The 19,480-nt window shown below is 39.5% G+C and overlaps 1 protein-coding gene across 18 annotated transcripts in view; it reads right to left on the bottom strand.

Moving 5' to 3' along the window:
- The window catches only part of MARK3 (microtubule affinity regulating kinase 3), a 64,973-nt gene that overhangs the window by 28,298 nt on the left and 17,195 nt on the right, over positions 1-19,480 (bottom strand). For 15 of the 18 annotated variants that reach the window (XM_086612738.1, XM_086612742.1, XM_086612730.1 and 12 more), the window contains exons 3-7: positions 17,475-17,528; positions 9,333-9,381; positions 8,558-8,623; positions 5,955-6,025; positions 486-542 (exon numbers count right to left, since the gene is read on the bottom strand). In XM_086612738.1, coding sequence (XP_086468864.1) covers positions 486-542; positions 5,955-6,025; positions 8,558-8,623; positions 9,333-9,381; positions 17,475-17,528 — 297 coding nt within the window. Of the gene's footprint in view, positions 1-485; positions 543-5,954; positions 6,026-8,557; positions 8,624-9,332; positions 9,382-17,474; positions 17,529-19,480 lie in introns of those variants that run through there. The other 3 variants (XM_086612740.1, XM_086612741.1, XM_086612746.1) reach the window with 2 other exon arrangements.

The raw sequence follows: 19,480 nt of genomic DNA, 5'->3' as shown, positions 1-19,480 counted from the left end.
AAGTTATAAAGCTATGATATGTTGAACAAGTTATATGGCAACACTATTAACATAAAAGGCACAGTTTAAAGAAGGGATACACCATTTCATGACAAGCTACAAAGCAGCTTCAGTTTCATGATCACGATTGGTAATGCATTCTGTTCAAGACCAAAACTTGTCATACCTCCAAACTAGCTTCTTTTTTCCTTGAAAAAGACTTCTCAGCTAACACTGACCTTGCATCAGATTTGAATCTGACCACAGGGTGAGAGGCTATCTTTCATCAGCCATTAAATTTCTATATTTAAAACCCTTACAAATCATCATCTTTTTATTCGAAACAGTTCTATACTGCAAGCGTTCCTAAAAACTTGCTATAACACATGCAAAAAAAAAAAAATCAGAAAGCTTAATATACACTACGTTTTATCAACACGATAAAGATCACACCCACAAGCACAGAAGTTGACACACACTTCATACCCTTTTTTTTTTTTACTCACCTTGAGATCTCTATGAACAATATGCTTTTGATGGCAATACTGCACTGCAGATACTATCTGGATAGAAAACAAGCCCAATTATATAAGTGACATCTCAAAGAAACAGGAGTTCTTATCAAAAACTTCAACATGTATTACTAAATTTGACATGTCCTTATCCACTCAGAGCTACATAACCAACTACTACAGTGACCAGCATATTTGGGGGGAAGCTGCTAAATAACTTAGGTGTTTGTTATTTGATCTATTTGGTTTCTACTATACTTGAAAGAGGATTTTGTTTTTCCTGTGTGGCTAATTATAGACCAGTAGAAGCAATGACTTTCAGAAAGGTTAATGAAGTATTTCCATTCCAATACTGTATATAGCTATAAAAGCTTTCCCTCCAGACTGAAGTTTTCCAGTCCCTCTCCAAAGGTGATTTTTCATGCTGCAGCATGCAGAGAAAAGGGTAAGAAAGCAGCTTAGTTACTAGAGAAACTACTGGGAAACAGCTTGTTTGTCAAAACTTATGCAGTGAGAAGCAACTGGGCATCTGGCAGCAGTCTGCTGTCTAAATGCATACGGTTTATTGCATTTTGTATACTGTGCAAGAGTAGCAAGCTCAATGGAAAAAACTCTCTATGTCTCTCAAGTGTAATGGAGTAATTTCTTCCATGATAATTTCCAAATATCGTTAAGTTTTTCATGCTTTATATAGAAAACTACATGAGCTATTTACACAGTACAGTGTCCTAGCACATTGCTTTAGATTGATAAGCATCGCTGCAGAACTCTACATGTATGGAAAAGTTGGATAAAGTCTCACTGTTACATGATCGCAAATGCGATCAAAGGCATTTTGTTGTCATGCATGCATGGCCTGAACCGAGGCAAACATGACTTCGCAAAGTAAGTGGAACTGCACATAAAAATAATTTACTGTAAGAACTACGCTTAAATAAATGCATTTCCATTTGTCATTCAAGATTAAGATTTCCAACATAGAAAGATGAGGTATCATTACTGTTACAAAAAGTAACTCGTGACCAGACCACCCAGCTTAGTGTTAAGGATCCTCCTGTACTGGTAAGAAGCAAAGGTTCTCCCCCCAGTATTCAGAGCAGGTGAAAGTAAGGTACTAGGTAGGTCAACGAACTGACCTACCAGTCAATTTTACATTTGAAACTTAAGCTCCAATGTTATGATCTTTGTGACCCTGTATTATTGAATCATGCATGTGCAAAATGCCACCTGAGAAACCAAGCAGCCTATGAAGATTTGTAGTATTTCCACTCCCTACACTTCCATTCAATTTTTGCTTGTTCCTTTATGTATCAGCTCCCTCTTTCAGACTCCAAGTTCAGCGTGCTGCAGTTACTGAGACTGCCAAAGTTCTCCCACGCCACCACTTGTACCATCCTTTTAGTTTTCCTTCCTTTTTTCTCTACTACCACTACTTTAGTGCCAGTCACAAGCTCACTCTGCAGGTGCTCCCAAGGCTGGCAGCATGACAAACACCTCGAGCTTTGTTTGGGACTGCAGAGGCACAGCACTATACCATTCGCTCCTAAACTGCTTTTATTCTGACTGAGAGCGGAAGGTCTAGCAGATGATCAATCAGTAGTCTCCTTTGGAGATGCTTTTCAACTACTCTGCATTGCAACAGGATAGCACAGAGACTGCAGAAATGGGTCCAATCTAAATGGAAGAGAAATAATGCAATGTGTATGACATCAATAATCGAAGAACAGCAGTCAAAACTGAATGAAAAATAGTGCAAAGCTTGGCTGTGCTGGATTGAGTCCCTTGTCTACCACTTTCTATCACTGTTCACGCTGACAGCCCCCTCACCCCCAACCTACTCCAGTGAGAGACATCTGCTGACACTTGGCAGGTGGGGAGAAGAGGGGAAGAAACAGCAGACTTTTTTGCTAGAGGTAACAATTACAGCATTGAAATACATTTCTTGGGAGGGATTTCAGAAATCTGTGTAATCATAGGTTTTAAAGAACAAGCTAGAACAAGTTATCTCAAGGCAGACAAACCATTCTTCATAAGGATTAAATGACAAAAGGCTAGACAAATGACCTCTCAAGGTTCTTTCCATACTGCTCCAAGTATTTAGTTTCTTAACTGGAACATATGAGTAAGATGTATTTTGTCTTTTTTTTTTTTATTTTCCAAGATCTGTCCTAACATCTATGAGAATTAAAAATTCTAAACTGCTTCTGCAGGGAAACAGTGGGAAGACTGAAGGAGGCTGGATCTAATTGGCTGCAGTAAAGGAAGAAAAGGAAGTAAACCACATGGATTTTGGGAGACCCCCTGCCCTGAGGCAGATTTTTCTATGGAAAAAGGATTGTAAGATTGAACCAGAACTACTTGGAAGCCTCTAATAGGGAAAGAAAAACGAGGTGACATTAAGAATGCCAAACGTTCTGGATTTGAATTTCTCACACATGGCTGCACAAAAGGAGCTTGAAATGGAGAAATGCAGAGCATGGCTGTATTTTTACTGTTTGTACCCTCGCCTGTGTTCCTTGTCAAGCGTGACCGGAATAACATGATCGCTGTCTTTTACATTCTTTTTTCCTGCTAAAAATCTTAAGTATGTGTGACAAAATGGACAAAACCCAATTTTTTCTTAACAAGCAAAGAAGGGGAGTTACCAAATTCTGCTCTTTGCCTGCTAGAGAGGAAGTGCCTCCTCAGACAAAACACAAGTGTTCGATGCAGAAATCACATATACTGAAAGAAGAAACATGATCTGAATACAAGGCATAATACAGCCTATTGTAAGAACTAAGCTCAATACCATGGCACAACTGTTTCTTCAGTTTAAAGAGAGTCACCGTCTGTTAAACCAGTTAGTGAATTAAAAAAATAAGTCCCTATTACGTCATAAGTCCCTATCTAACATAAGAACAGCTGCACTAAATCAGATAAAAGGTCTACAGAGAGCATTCTCCCTCCAACAATGGCTAAAAGCTATATAAAGCTATTCTGGGACTACACTAAGGTAAAATGAAGAGTTTTATGACCTGTAAACCCCGCAAGATCTAGTTTCCTTTGACACTGTCCCACGGGCAGAGTCCTGGTGTCTAATAAATGCCAAGTTCCGATCAAAGTTTCTGACTTCTGTCCTGTGCGCACGTCCTTCTCTCTAGCAAAGTGCAATATGCTCGTGCTATAGTTTCTCTCCTCTGGTTTTTACTAGTGTTCTCTCTTTTTTCCCAGGTGGCCATGCTTTTGAAGGCCCCAAGAACCTCCTACTTTTGAGATCAAGGTCCTCTAAAATTGGTTGAGCATGGTAGCTGACAAGTCAGCTGTTGAGGGAGGACAGAGCACAGCTGCCTGCGTCAGGAGACAAGACTTACAAGAACAAACTGAAAACATACTTCTGTATATTTCAGTGGATTCGAGTGAGGCCATCTATATATCTTTACAAACAGCATTTAGTCTGCTGAAGTACAAAACCAGAAAAATCAAGCTGAGAATCTGAAGTACATAAAAATCAGCTCTTGATGGGTCAAATACTCAGCTAAGCAGGTAAGTACCTCTTAAATTATTTCCCTTCACACTCATTGTTGAAAAATGAAGTTACATATATCCTGTACTACTCACATTATCCCATAAAATTAAGCACTAATTGTACCTGTAAAACATGTTTGACCTGTTTCCACAAGTTTTTCACTTAAAGGGGAGTCGAATTGTCAGGAAAAAACAGGTAATTGTTAAACAAACGTGTAATTTCAATGGAATTACTGCAAGATCTTTTTCCACACAACTCCTGATAAAAGAAACCGAAGATAAAGAGCAGCGAACCACACCAGTAGTTTTCAATATTCACATCTGAGAGAGATCAGCAAACCCTCTCAAGTTACTCTGAAGCTCTTCCAGTGACATTATAAAGATCAAGGTAACAGTCTGGGAATTAGAAGAGATCCCAGGGATTTAGAAGAGAAAGATTTTCGAAGTGGGAATGACTGCTCCACAACCCATCACATCTACTCCAACACAGCACAGAAACACATACCAGAAACTCTCAATCACAAAGGAAAGTTCTCTACCTGCTGGAATATGAACGGGAGGGAAGCAGCTTTATAAAGCCATGTAAGACTTTGTTAAAGAGGAAGGAAAATTTTCCTTACTGTCAAGCTGTATAACTGCAGTAATCACAAATCACTTGTGGGGATACAAAGTTTGCAGCTGCTTTTTCGGAGTTGGTTTGCTTGTTGGTGTGATGTTGTTGGGGTTTTTTTGCAAAAGATTAAAGAGGGTAAATACAACATTTAAAGATACGAGAGAAAACAAAGGAACAAGGATTTCACAGAAATGCTTTTGTTGCCTCCTTATGTTGGGTTAAATACGTTTTTATTTTTCTTTACTTTTATTGCTACTTTTGAGCTTATTGTTTATATTGCTTTCACACAATTCTTACTATTGGAGACAAAAGGAGCAAAACAGTTGTGGCAGTTTCCTAGTTCCCAAATTGTTCCTTTCAGTTGCACTACCCACACTAGAGAAGTGTAGAAGTTTTCTTTCGAGGGCATTTTGTGAAAGTCATTAATAAATTTCCTGCAAGTCTCATCTACTGTATCAAATTTCTTCTACTTTTGTATGGCTATGTTTAAGAAGTGAAGCTATCAGAGCCTCCCCTTCCAACAGGGAAACTGTCACATCACTATCACAATTAACCAGTTTAAAAACGCTACATACCATTCAATAAAACACTCTTGTCCCTATTCATTATTTTAAAGTGTCATTAAGCAGGAATATAGTTTGGATATTTATTACTTTTTACAACGTTATCTAGGCTATCCAAGTGACCAAAGGGATGGAAATAATGTAGGTATTTACACATTTCTGCACAAGAGCAGAAAACAAAGTCTAGCAGACCAGTCAGATCTGGAAAAGAAAATGCTTTTTACAGAGCAATGTAATGCCAACATCTTTGCAGGGCTAGTTTATCCATCATAAATAAAGCTAAACGAACAAGCCTAGAAATTACTTTGCCATGACTTTTTAGAACAACTATTAAATGGCATCTTTTCATGTAAGTGGATGACGTGAACGAATGCCTGCTACATGCACTGCTTGTGGTTTAAAACTCGCCTGTTTGTAGTCTGTTACATTTGAATAACTTCCAAAAGGTTACAGACCAGCTGAGCTAAGGATATATGAAATCAACCCAGAGGAAGTGAATTTTGGAACAGACTACACTTCCGAACCGAGCAGTCACTGTGTTCTGGCACTCCTGGACACCCTGGCAGACAGCACTAAGGAAACTAGCACCATTGAATGGACTAGTAACTCCTTTGAATTACTGTAACCCAAATATTTTTCTCACGCAGGGCTACAAGCCCACAACATACTGAACACTGCTAGAAGTCAAATGCAAAGGACAGTCATTTTACTTATTTCAGCATTAAAACCAGAGGGGAGGGAGTGGGGCAGAAAGCTGATGTATAGGAATGTTATACATACCTGTCTAAATTTAGCTCTAGCCTCCTTCTCCTTCATTCTTCCATGTGCAACCAGATAGTCGAACACTTCTCCTACAATTCAATAATGAGGTACATTAATGCCAATTTCAGAATCTAGAGATTCCTCTCTAGCAGTTGCCCACAGCAGCTTCACTAGAATGATTGTACTTCAAGTTTATGATTACAGGTTAGCTCCAGAAAACAACACACAACTGCTATGCAATTTACTACACAATCATCTCAGATAATAAGACTTAATGAATGACTGGATGTAGACAAAAAAAACATTTCCATCCAATTATTTATAATAGAAACTGAGCAGCATATTTCTGTTTTGTAAATAAAGATGACATGTACCCCTTCACAGACTTTGTCACAAAGGTTTCTTTTGCCCCACAAAAAAAAGTTTCATATATGAGAACATCTGATGATATTTGTAAATATCGCCATATCAGCATTAGAATTTTTCTTTGTGCATATGTATAAATGCATTCTAACCAAAATCAGGAATCTTAGCTTTAACCTAGGCTTGGAAGAGGTACCCACAGGGAAGGTCACGATAATGAGCATAGCAGGACACATTGACATAATCCATCACACAACCATCAGATCTGTAAGATACACTGAGAAGGTTTACTCCTGAACAAGCCCTATGTTGTATGGCTGTGGACAACTAAAGGAGATTACTAAGGCAGTACTAAAGATCTCTTGTGTTTTGTCATTTTTTTTTCCCCTTTAATCAATCCAGCCATTTTACAGCATGTCAATATAGGCAACAACATTTAAGCTTTAAGTGCAGCCAACTGGTCCATGAAACATTGGCGTGTTTGTGAGAGCATGGGAGATTTTCTTTACCAAAAAACAATAGTTGCATACATAAGAACTCCTACAAACGCAGATTAGCACGCAGTTTTAAAAATCCTTCACTAATACGCAAAATTAACAAAAACTTCAGAAATGGATCAAATATCTAAATATCCTCTACTGAGCAAGAAAATACTATTTTGTGGACAGCCACCTCACAGACAAAGAGCTGAGTAACTTCATGTTTATTTTTGAAAAGAAGCAACTCCACCAAACTGAATAAAAACCCCAGAGTCATACAACAGGAAAAACGACTGAGCAATCCAAGGCAATGTCAGGATTTTCCACAAAACAGCCTTACTTCCTTCTGTAGCGTTTTATTTAATACTCAACTCAGATAACCCTCTCAGCTGTATTTCACAGGTGTTTCTTCAAAAACCTTGAAGGAACAAACCTCAACACTTCACAATTCAAGGAAAATGACACCAGAAAAAGAATTATCGTCAATTTACACAAAGTATTGCAGTTGTAGCAATAGTTTCTTTCATCCTGCAGCCATGGAGTTCATACGGATCATGCGTGACCCGTATCTTAATAGAGAGGAAATATGAGAAATTGATGCCAGTCACTGAGACTACCAGTCATTCCTGTCTTGCATAACACAGCACATGCAAAGGGTACTGCTCACGGCCTTTTAGACCAGTACAGTACGTGTCTCTACAGTACTCTAAGAAAGATCCTCACCACTTTAGAGAATTGCTGACCCTTCTGGCTCCTAGAAGCTAATCACTAGATGGCAATAAGACTTCACTTTTAAGTCTAGTACCATCAAACAGCACAGAGATGCCTCCACAAACACCTGTACTAGCCAGTATTTTAACAGTATATTACCAACTTTGTTTCCATTTAGACAAATCTTGACTGACCATTTAGGGAGCTGCTAGAAGAAAACATAGGCAGGTAGAGAATCATTACCTGATTTATAGTAATTTGCTAAACTTCACGTGATCTAACATCAAAGTCAGAATTCAATGCTGATTTTCTTTGAAAAGAAGTGTCTATTTCCTTCCCAAAACTAAAGAAAAGCCTCAACTATTTGAGATTCTCAGCTGCTAATGCTGAAGGGTCACACTGACAAACTGAGTGCTGTTAGGTTTTAGCCAGCAAGGAGTAACTTAAGCCTGAATACTTTAATACTAGCTCTGGTGAAAATATCTGACATTGCATGATGCACGCTTTTTTAGCTCCCTCTGCAATCAGGAATAAATGTTTAAGTTCCTCCTACAACAGCGTAAGGCTAAGCCTAACAATTCCTGATAGGGGAAGGTCTGTCATTAAGATACATCAAATGTCATCAACATCTAAAGAAGTTAGATGCTTTCAAAATCACAAGTCCTGCAACAGTTAAAAGAAAATGTTGCAACTGAACATGTTTTGATCAAATATCTTATACAAAATAGGACACAGAGATAGGGAGCTGAATAAAATAAATTGAAAAGGTTGACATTTGTTACAGGTCCAATAGATGGCTGAATAAGTATTCCCATTAAATTTGAGTTGTGAAAACAAAGCAAATGTTACTAAGCTGCACCAAGTTCAGAAGCTGGTTTTAAAAGTTGTAATTTAAAAGTTATAATTGCCCAAAGAAGTCTTAGAGAATACAAAAGTTTTTACTTAAGATTTTACACTACTGTGACATTAATATTTGCTGAAAAAGAAAGCAAAACTTCAAAGAAAACAAGTGCTTTCTCCCACTTGGCAATTTGTTTACATGTGTCATCACAGCAGAGAGGTACTTACCCCCACTTGCATATTCCATTATTAAATAGAGAGTTTTTTCAGTTTCAATGACTTCAAATAGCTTCACTAGAAAAGAAAGTCATTTATCAATCAGTTAACTGGTTGCAGAAGTATTATGTTAACCCCACAGAGAATCCTGTCAGAGGAAAAAGACCCACCAAAACCTATTTGCTTGCTGCATGATAATATCAGACTATTACTCTAAAGAAGCTTTTTTTCTGTCTAACATTCCTAAATGGAAAATACTCTAAAACATTTGGTCAACTCAGAGAACATCATTTTCTCAAGAAACAATACCGTGCTTCTGTTACATGGAAAAAGCAATTAAATTAACCAGAATTCCACAGATTTGAGCATCAGCAATAGACATTTTTATGCACTGAACTGACACACACAGCGACAAACGAGTCAGTTTGCCAGTAGTCCTGTAACAATACTAAACCATTTAAGTACAATCTTGAACAACTTCTTGACTACTTCTTGGTTTTGGAACATATTTATTTTTAAAGAGAGCCTGAATACAGTCAAAATCAGTATTATACTCAAAAGAAGCAAAATCATCAGCTGTTCGCGCAAAGGGACCAAAACATTGGGTTTTGGTTTTGTTTTTTCCCACCCCAACGCACAGCTCTGAAAAAGTATTTGTTACTGCTACTTTACAGTAAATTGACACCCTAGTGAAGAATCATCTTTTAAACTCATACCACAACAATTTTAACAGTGAAAAATCTAACATTTCTTCAGAGTTGGAAATGATATGAAAGAAACAAGGTACCTATATTTGGATGATTTAAGATCTTCATTATTCTTACTTCTCTAAAGAGCTGAAATAAACATAAAACATGAAATAAGTTAACAAAATCGGTAACGTTCTTCCTAAAGCCTGATAATTTTGATATACTTATTTAAACACAAAGGGCAAACATTACTCTCAGCATTTCAATAAACTTTATGAAATTAGCACTTACTGGAGGGAAGAGTTAAGTGCCTGCTGCTTTTAACACTCCTCCCCAAACAAACCAACCCTCAAAAACATCCACAAAGCACTCTAGAGAGCTCAGGAGAGAACTGATGTTAGTTCTGTGGTTCTCACACTTTTGGGGCCAGAAGGTTGTTACAAGCCCACACAGCTTCTTGCTGGCCAGTACATCTCACACAATCTTTCACCCCTTCACAGAAAATACTGTTTCCAAAGTTTCATGAACTCCCACCAGAGAACCTTCTGAAGATCACTGCATACGTTACTGGTATGAATTCATCACTCTTCAGTACTTCATTAAAGCCAGAGAATTATTGTGCTACAACAGGAACTCACAGGCGAAAAAGCAGCTGCTTGTATCACACAAAATACGTGTTATCCAACTACACTAGCAAGGAGCAAGTTTTAAGGATAGATAGGCCAGGCTGCCCCTCAGCCCTTCAGAAGCACTCCTGCACGGCGACTGAGGCACAGTAGCATCCAGTCCTGGGTTTGTCACCAGACCTCCACTGACTCTCTCTGCCAGACATCCAGTCTCCAAGCCTGCTTGGCCAGTACAACATGCTGAACATACTTGCCAAAATTAATAGAGCAGAACACAAACGGTGTTTTCCTGACCCAACAGTCCCCAGCAGACAGAAGAAACACCATCACTTCAAGGCTACAGTCTCAAAGAGACCAGTCTGCTCCCACCCTCTTCATCACCCACCTTCCCGTGCAGCAGGCTTGTACAGCTCCCCTTAATGCAAGCACTGGTGTTAACCCAGACCGACGCACAAGGTCCAGGAATGAATTTAAACAGAAAATGTCACAAAACACACAGCTCCCCCAAATAAAAACACTCCATCTCTAAGTTTTCTGTTGCAACTCCCTTGCCCACATCAGCTGATCTATTTTGGCAGGATGGGGGGTGAGGGAGTACAACCGCCCATTCCAAGCTGCAGCACCACGTTAGATCAACGGTGCTGCAACCAGAGACCACGAACTGATTGTAAGGATCTCATCCTTGCCCTCCCCAAGACATCAACATGCATGTGAAGAGAGTCTTGCTTGAGTAATTATTTCCAAAGACCTCAACTTTGCCTGTCGCACAGAGTAAACTCTGTCCTCCTGCAACTGGACGATAATATGGGAATGACATCTAACAAACCACAAAGGAAAGCACAGCCTTTTACTGATCAGCTGTTAATTATTTTCACCTCTGAAAATCCTCTTCTGCAAAAGACCATGAGAAGAGGCACATAAACCTATCAGTGTAATACTAAAATTGCCATGAGTGTTGTTACTGCAAAATAAAATATTGCCTTCAATAAAGTTGGTTAATAGCAGATGAAGTGAAAGTAGGTCCACCTCTTCTCCCAGAAAAGACGCAAGATAAAAAACGATAACAAAAAAAACCTCGAAGTGGAAAAACTATTTTATTCGGAAAACCTAAAGAATTCTCTTTCTAGGCAATACGCTGTATCAAAGCCAAGCGCATAGCTGTTCTGCCTCTGCAGCTCCCCCACGCCAGTCCAAGACTCCAGAGGATTCTTGACGTTATTTTAGAATCATAGAATGGTTAGGGTTGGAAGGGACCTCAAAGATCATCTAGTTCCAACCCCCCTGCCATGGGCAGGGAAACCCTCCACTACACCAGGTTGCCCAAAGCCTCGTCCAAACTGGCCTTGAACACTTCCAGGGATGGGGAATCTACAACTTCTCTGGGCAACCTGTTCCAGTGCCTCACCACCCTCTGAGTGAAAAATTTCTTCCTTATATCTAACCTAAATCTGCTCTCTTTCAATTTAAAGCCACTGCCCCTTGTCCTATCACTACACGCCCTTGTAAAAAGTCCCTCTCCAGCTTTCCTGTAGGCCCCCTTTAAGTACTGGAAGGCTGCTGTAAGATCACCTCAGAGCCTTCTCTTCTCCAGGCTGAACAGCCCCAACTCTCTCAGCCTGTCTTCATAGCAGAGGTGCTCCAGCCCTCGGATCATCTTTGTGGCCCTCCTCTGGACCTGCTCCAGCAGCTCCATGTCCTTCTTGTGCTGGGGACTCCAGAGCTGAACACAGTACTGCAGGTGGGGTCTCACGAGAGCAGAATAGAGGGGCAGAATCACCTCACTCGACCTGCTGACCACGTTCCTTTTGATGCAGCCCAGGATACGGTTGGCTTTCTGGGCTGCCAGTGCACATTGCCGGCTCATGTTGAGCTTCTCATCCACCAGGACTCCCAAGTCCTTTTCCTCAGGGCTGCTCTCAATCCATTCTCTGCCCAGCCTGTACTTGTGCTTGGGATTGCCCCGACCCACGTTGGGTGTTTGAGTTCATCATGTCTCTGCCTGAGGTTACCACTGTCACAACAGAATGGTTCACCCAGGCACTTGTCATCTCTTCCAGTGCAATGTCTGACCGGTTAGTTCATGTACTTGTGCTTGAGATTGCTCCGACCCATGTGCAGGATCCTGCACTTGGCCTTGTTGAACTTTTTTCTAACATTTTCTAACAGCATGTTTCAAAAAGCAGGAGTAATCAAGTGGTTTGATTACAAACCCACCATCAATGTCTACAGGAATACCAGTAATGTAACAGATTGTATTGAACTTAATGTCAAGAGACTGAAGCAGAAGGAAAGTCCACAGCTCCACAGGAGGGCAGACATGGGAAAAACAGAGTTTTGTAAATAAGAGGTAACAACATCGCTATTAACAGTAAGGAAGCAAAACTGCTGCTGCAAGATTTGCCTCGGGTCAGATTTCTGATAAAGTAAAGACATTTAATATGTCTACATGTATTACTAGTGACTCAAAAAATCTGTAGGTGTACTTACTCAATAAAAGCAAAAAAAGGCGAAACAGGAAACAAACAGAAAATCATCAAAGAGTCAACAAAACAAAATCCTTGTGCCTTTGTGTCTTTTAACAAAAGAAAACTTGGGGTAGGGAAGGATTTAAATAATTTAAAAAAAAAAATAATCGCAATTTGGAGACCAGTGCTAACTATTTTCTTTCTGATGTTTCTGTGAAGGCTAAGATTTGGGGAGCAATCCTCATTGCACTGCCCAACAGACCTCCTCCCCCATGTTACAGCCACCACCGTGAATGGCACATTACCTGAACACAGAGTAAAACCAAATGGCTCTCCAAATGCTTTTAATTATCTTGTTATCATTATCCAGGTCTACGTCTGGCACTTTGCTAGATGACAAACTGCTTACATGCAATCAGAATTGATTGATCAAGTAAATTTTTGGCCATGCAAATAGTTTCAAAAAGCATGCATGTGTCTTTTCCCCCAGACAGGGAAACAAATTGTGTTTTTCTTAAAAAAAAAAATATTTCTGGAGCTTTTCACTGTCTCTCTCTGATCATCGGATATTTAAGAGCCGATGAATCTATAGCTATTTTTTTCTTATTTTTCATTTAGTTCAGCTGAATTGGTGTATAATATACTCTGAATACTCCATTAATACTTTTAAACACAGCTTTTATAACGGAAAGCCCTCTAGTCAGCTTTTAAAGTTTTGAAGACAGTTTGCTTAATTTATTCTCCACTGATTGTTGGTATCTTCCACCTCCAATACTCAGATAAAGCCTGTTGGGTCAGATTCTCACACCAAAGGCAACTTCACTGCCGCACTGATGAGGACTTTGGCTGTTATTCAGCCATGAGTCTGTTTATCATCACCTCACCCACCTATAAAAAAGGTATATATGTTCATAGAATTAAGTGTGGGAATATAGGCAAAGTCAGAATTGGTGGCCCCAAACAAGAACAGTCAACCAAGGGCAATATAGAATATGACAGTAAGAATGATGCTAAAATTCACAATATCATCATGTAAATGAATACATGCATTATTATTTTTTTCTTAATAAAGTATGCTGACTTGGCTGGAGCTACCTCCTCCAGAGTACACTCTATACTTTGATGGTCTAATGTGATAAAGTCAGGCTCATACCACATTTTAAGGCTGTTCTAAATATAACATTGGTGCACAGGACGACTACTCTGCATTACTAACCTGAATAAGCATGCCAAAAAGTAGCTTCTACACATGAGCCGTTTGTTGAAGTGAGTGACTAGAAACAAGCTTTTTAAACCCGATTATTTTCATTCCCCCAAAACACTATGTGTGTCACCTTCTAGCAAATGAAGTAATTCTCAGAAAGTAAAATTCGTTGTGAACAGCCAGGTATGATAAAAGCCCACACATCTGAGGTTCTCCGTCACAGGAACACAGAAGAAGGTGGCACATCAGAAGACCTAATGCGAAGGTTCTCAATTTAGCAAATAATTGTCTTCATTTTAAAAACTTACTTGTCATAAAGAGACTATAAAGGCAAACAATCAACTGAAAACAGTGCTTATCAGTTTAATTTCTAATACCAAGATTAAAAACTACTCCCAACTTGCTGAACAGCTCATTTTTCGTCAACAGAAGCTCTACAAATGTTTCTAGGCAAAGACAAACATCCTTAGTCTGCCAACAAATGGCTTTCAGCTTTGTTGTGGTTTGGTCCTTTGACTGTAAGCCATTTTAGATAGGGGAAAGATTTACATTTAATTAATGCTGCTAGCCAACAAACTGAGAAAAAAAACCAACAAACCAGCAACAGAAGCACAGACACATATTGAGTAATAATCTTGAAGCAATTTTACTCGAACTTTATTATGCTGACACATCTGAAACAAGAGAGTGAGGGGAAAGAGGACCCAATCTTTTAAGCCAACTCTCTGAACACAGCGAAAATCAGATTAGAAGCATTTCTGCATTAGCTATTACAAGAGTTTCAGTAACAAATTACTCCAAAAATACCAAAAAAAGCATTTGCTAAAAAGCAAGTCAGATGCAGAGCACCAATATCCTGGCCTCCTTCCCCCCATTCCCTTCATGATATGTTGTCCTAAACTCAAGCTTTACCTTTGTATTAGGCTCCTCCTGATATCTGCTCACCGAAATATGCCCTATACATAATTAACAGCCTCAAGCCTTTACACAATACAAGTTTGCCTCAAACCACAACTTGAAAACAGAAAAAATACTTGTTATAAACCGAAAAGCCTGGGCATTTTAAATTCTCACACTTTTCTTGCAGTTTTTGAAATACTGATTGACCCATCGTCAGCAAGGACATGGTCCATGTTAGAATTGATGCTTAAGAACTCTAAAAAAATTTAACAAAACAATGGCCCAAACAAGTGGCAAAACATCTGCATGTAACAAACAAAGATATTTGGCTGAGGAGCCAAGTCCCAAAAAAAGCAGAATGAGAACTGATTTAGTGCTATTACACAAGCTTGGTAAAAAAAACCCCTTGCATATAATGGCATTGCTAATTCAAAAGGAAAAAAAAAACAAACTTTTTTTTTTTTGGTCTAGGAGGAAGTGAACTACCATAGCATCAGCACTTGTTTCCAGTGAGACCAATATTCACTGGAACCAGGTAGACAAGTACATTTGTGAAGAACAGGGATTATGACTAACACCACCAGCATGGGAAAAAAGCTCTAAGAATTCCCTTTTCTTTCAAAACAGGGAAGTATCAGTTATAGTTTCCTCTTCGCTAAGCAAGAGCGGCAAAGTAGTAATTAGGTCCTAAAGCGACAGTTAAGAGTAGCTGCATGTGGCTACCACAGACTTCCTCCACAGCAGACAAACTCAACTCTTCTGAAGAGCTGCGCTGCTGAACATTGAGCTGTCAGGACTGCAGCCGCCCCGAGCTCACTGCGAGGACACACTGAGAATTACTGCTCCAGACAGCAAAACAAGTCCTGAACAAGGTTAACTTCTTTCTGGCAGCTGAAGTACCGGCATGGAAGATGTAACACAAAGAAATCAGAACCAGCAGCCTTAACTACCGTTTGCTCCCCCACCTAAGGATGACCAGGGTACGCAGCTGCACCACAGCTGTGACACTATATACCACACCCCTCCTCCTCGGCACAGCCCTTCCCTCCCCGCCATACCTCAGATATTTTATCACTCTCTCCAGAAGCACAAGATCAGAAGCACTTCCAGCTTGGCTTCCCCTGCACCTAGAGGTCGCGTGCACAGTTGGCTTCAAATGCACCGAGGCTACAGCACTGCTGACAGTGCTGGGGAAAGGGGCAAGGGTTTGCAGAAAAAGCCTTGACAAAGCAAAACTGGCAGTGTGCTGTGCGTTCACTCTGCTTACTATGACAAGCAGGCATTTAATTTTAAGGAAGCTACTTTCAATTTTTGAATTGAGAACACTGACGTAAGTTGCTAAATTTCCTCTGTGCTCATGTAACAAACGAGCTTAGAGAGAAGAGCGCGTTAGCAATCTCGCTCCTCAAATTTGATCTGATTTCCACCCTGCGATTTTGTACTATTCTTCCAGACTCCCATTTAAGAAACCCTGTGGTAGACAAGACCAATTTACAAAGCACACTTCATAATCTAATTTTATAGACTGTAAATAAAAATGAAATTACAGTGGAGACAGTGACACAAGCGGATGCTGAGCAGGCTGAAACCCAGGAACCAAAGGGCCAACAAGCGTAATTCCAGCTTGTGGCCTTGCCAACTGAACACCTGTGACTTGTAAAAGGTTTGCTTTGTACCTGAACATGAGCTCAAGCTAGCATTACAGCCCAACCTCAAGATAACACCATTTGAAGGATTAAGGTTTTACATTTTTGTCTGAAAACTCAGCCTCTCCACTCTTCTCTGACCGTTTTTCCCATGCCCTAACACCTCCCCTTCACATCACACAGCTTTTGTTTCTCTTCCAAGTGCTTCAGGCCTTTAATAATTTTTTCAGATATTCAAAGTTGCACAGATGTGCCACACAAATCAACTTTATCTAACCCATTGTATTACATAATTTGCATTTTGTTTCCTCCTTGCTTACCCAGAAATTCCCAACAACCTCAGGGATTAAGCCGATAAAAATTCTGAGAAAACTGGAACCACATTATCTTTCATCCAGTCTACAGAGTCAGTAGGAAGCTGCTACCCGCTCAGACGATGGAGCCTTCCTTCTATAGGTTATTCTTTGCCTCTCAACCAAACCGTACAGTGTAAGAACCTGTGTGTTTTTCCAATTTACTTTTGCACCATTAATTTTGATAAAAACATCTAGTCACACAATCTTTTAAGTATTTGTATAAAATCCAAATGTGTATGTTCTCCAGTTTACTCTGGTTATGCTATTTCATTTTGTTTGCAGGTAAGTTCTGGGTATTCTGTCGTTCAAACAAAAATACTGCAAGGAGCTTTTTTTATCAAAGTACTCAAAAGTAAATAAAAAGCCTTTGATTGCAGCACTTAAAAGGACCGAGTTAGAACTAAGTCCTAGGTAAAAGTGACATTTAAATGTACTTCCTGCAGGCACTCCAAAGCAGACTGGCTTGCTTGATGAAAGAGTAGGATTTATCACTACTTACTAAAATAGATAAGGCAATACAACTGTAACAGCACATTAAACATTAGAGGCTAGAGGGAAGAAACCAGAACAGGCATGCTCCTAATTTGTTCCATAAAACTGCAGCACCTTTGCTGCCGCAAACTACGTGAAAAGCATACATACTGCTTGGGCATCAGTTCAGAGGCAGTATTTCAAGGCCAGTTTAAGAGGACACCACATAGGCTTTATATTTCTAAGTTTAACAAAGTGACCAGCATGAAGGAGACACGGGAGCATGACACCAAACCACAAATGTCCTCTCTACAGTTAGCTATGCTTGGAGGCAAAGGAAGTGGCTAACACCACTGTTTTCTCAGTTTACAGCGTCTGCACCCGTTCATCTTGAACAACTGCAGGGCTGTCAAAAACATGTTACAAAAGTAGTTATTAAACACATTAAGTCAGATGTGTGCAAGGCATGCAATGCTTCAGATTCTCCAGCACAGGCATTCAGGGTTAATGGAAGGAGATAGTGAAACAAAACAAGTTACAATACAGTTGAAAGATTAAATGTAAAAACCTACCTTTTGTAGACTAGTTGGGTTCAGCTGTGTTTTGTCAATTATTTTTATGGCAACCTAAAGGAAGAGTTCATAATCAGTATTTTCCATAGGAACAATGCAGTGTTTTCATGTTTTCCCATTTTGTAATAACTACACAAAACTCACTCAAGTTTCTTCACCAAATTATGTACTTGTAATTAGACTAAAGCATTTGGAATTAATTGCTGAAGTGTAATTTACTTCTACTGCAACAAACTAAACAGGAGAGTGCGAAAACCTCAAGTATTTTAAGCGTATTAAGATGAGAGAAGCTTACTTAAGTCTTTTGCTTGACATTAAGACCATCACACTTGTTATAGTGGAAGCTCCACCACCAGACAGTGCCCTGATATAGAGCAGTGTGCCTACAGATAATATTTACACAGTAAAACCACACAACAGATTACATGGTACTGACGGGGCATTAACTGTGAAGGCGCTTCTAAAAGCAGAGATTTCAGAACAAATTGAAAGTAATTCCACACAGATTTCACAAAAGCTAAGTCCACCTTTGGAAATTCACTGAATATTTGTATCAATTTGCTCCCTGATGGATATGAAAAGAACTATCATTTGTGCATTAATGAAAACCAGCTGGCTGTAGTACAACAATTTGGGCAAGTTCATTCCTTTACAGGTTCTCATCTTTTCAGTAAATACTGCACAGAAATATTAAAGAACAAAATAAAAATTTCACAAAATAATCAGAAGAGAAATTCAGTACCATGGTAACTAGTCAGAGCCTTAAGATTTGAGGCAATGAACAGGCAACAAGATGAGCTCCAGTGCAACGCAATTTGGATACAGGATGAGTTAGAACAGGAAATGGGAATCTTTCTAGAATTACGTGCCAATTGGTATTTTTCCTTTCTAAATTAGAGACTAAACATACCAGAAGAAACTCTACAGAAGCCAAGGAGATGGTGCCTCTCCAAGAGGCAAGATGCTGCAACTCAGCTGATTATAATACCTCACTGGTGCAAAGCAAGAGCTTTCAATTCTCCTTGAAGTTTTGGCTCAAACAGTAGATGCTGCTCCTTCCCATGCCACAGCTCCCGTTTCCCTGCATCTCTTTGTGCTATCTTTGCCACCTCATTAACTTGAGGTTGGCAACATATGGAATAAAGAGTATCTTACATCAAAGCAAATTTATATCCCTACATTCAAGCACAAAAACGCATGAATGGATCATCATGATCGAGAGGGCAAAAGGGTAACACAGTGTTCAACACTTGGGTGCATCGCAGAATTATATGATGGATGTGTTGTTTTCCGAAACCGAGACTCAAGATTTATTTTGAATCCTCCTAATGCAAGATATTATGAGATGTCACAAAGAAGCCATCTAAGAATACTCTTGCTTTGGGGAGTATTTTCTTCTAAGGTATGCTACTGAAATTAAAGATCACTATTTCCTGAGGCAAAATTCCATTACAAAACCTTGAGAAATCACTTCAAAAACACAAACAAGAGATAAACACATTAAGCAATAGGTATTTTTATATTAGCAGCTGTGTACCAAACCAAGAAAGATTTTTATCTTTACCTTTATGCCCGTTGAACTGTTGTCACGCAGGTAACAAAGTTACTCACTTCCTGCAATCTCTTACAAATCCATGCTGGATGCAGAGTGATCGCTGCCTTTTTCAACAGCGGAAAATGTTATCTGAAAGTCACCTGGTGTCTCCATACTACCTATGCCACAGAAGATGGCTGTTCGCTTGGTAAGTGCATTTCACTCAGAAAAAGTTGCACTTGTGTTGTGAGCTGTACCGTTCCGGTGAATCCTTGAAAGATGTGCACTTGTTTCAACCCACAAAGTCTTAAGGTATTGTGTTTCTGCAAAACACAGCTCAACTCTCTCTGTGCCTTGGTGCCAGATAATCAGAGGTCTCTGACACTGGCAAACAAATTCAGCCCTGGAGATGCAGGGAAGGTACACACCTCAATTATCTGAAAGGCAGACTCACAGGCCTGTTGAGCACACT

This window comes from Tauraco erythrolophus, chromosome 6 (assembly GCF_009769465.1).
Source record: "Tauraco erythrolophus isolate bTauEry1 chromosome 6, bTauEry1.pri, whole genome shotgun sequence".
NCBI classification, from domain to species: Eukaryota; Metazoa; Chordata; class Aves; order Musophagiformes; family Musophagidae; genus Tauraco; species Tauraco erythrolophus.
The sequence above is the reverse complement of the archived record's forward strand: the minus strand, read 5'-3'. Positions and strand labels throughout refer to the sequence as shown.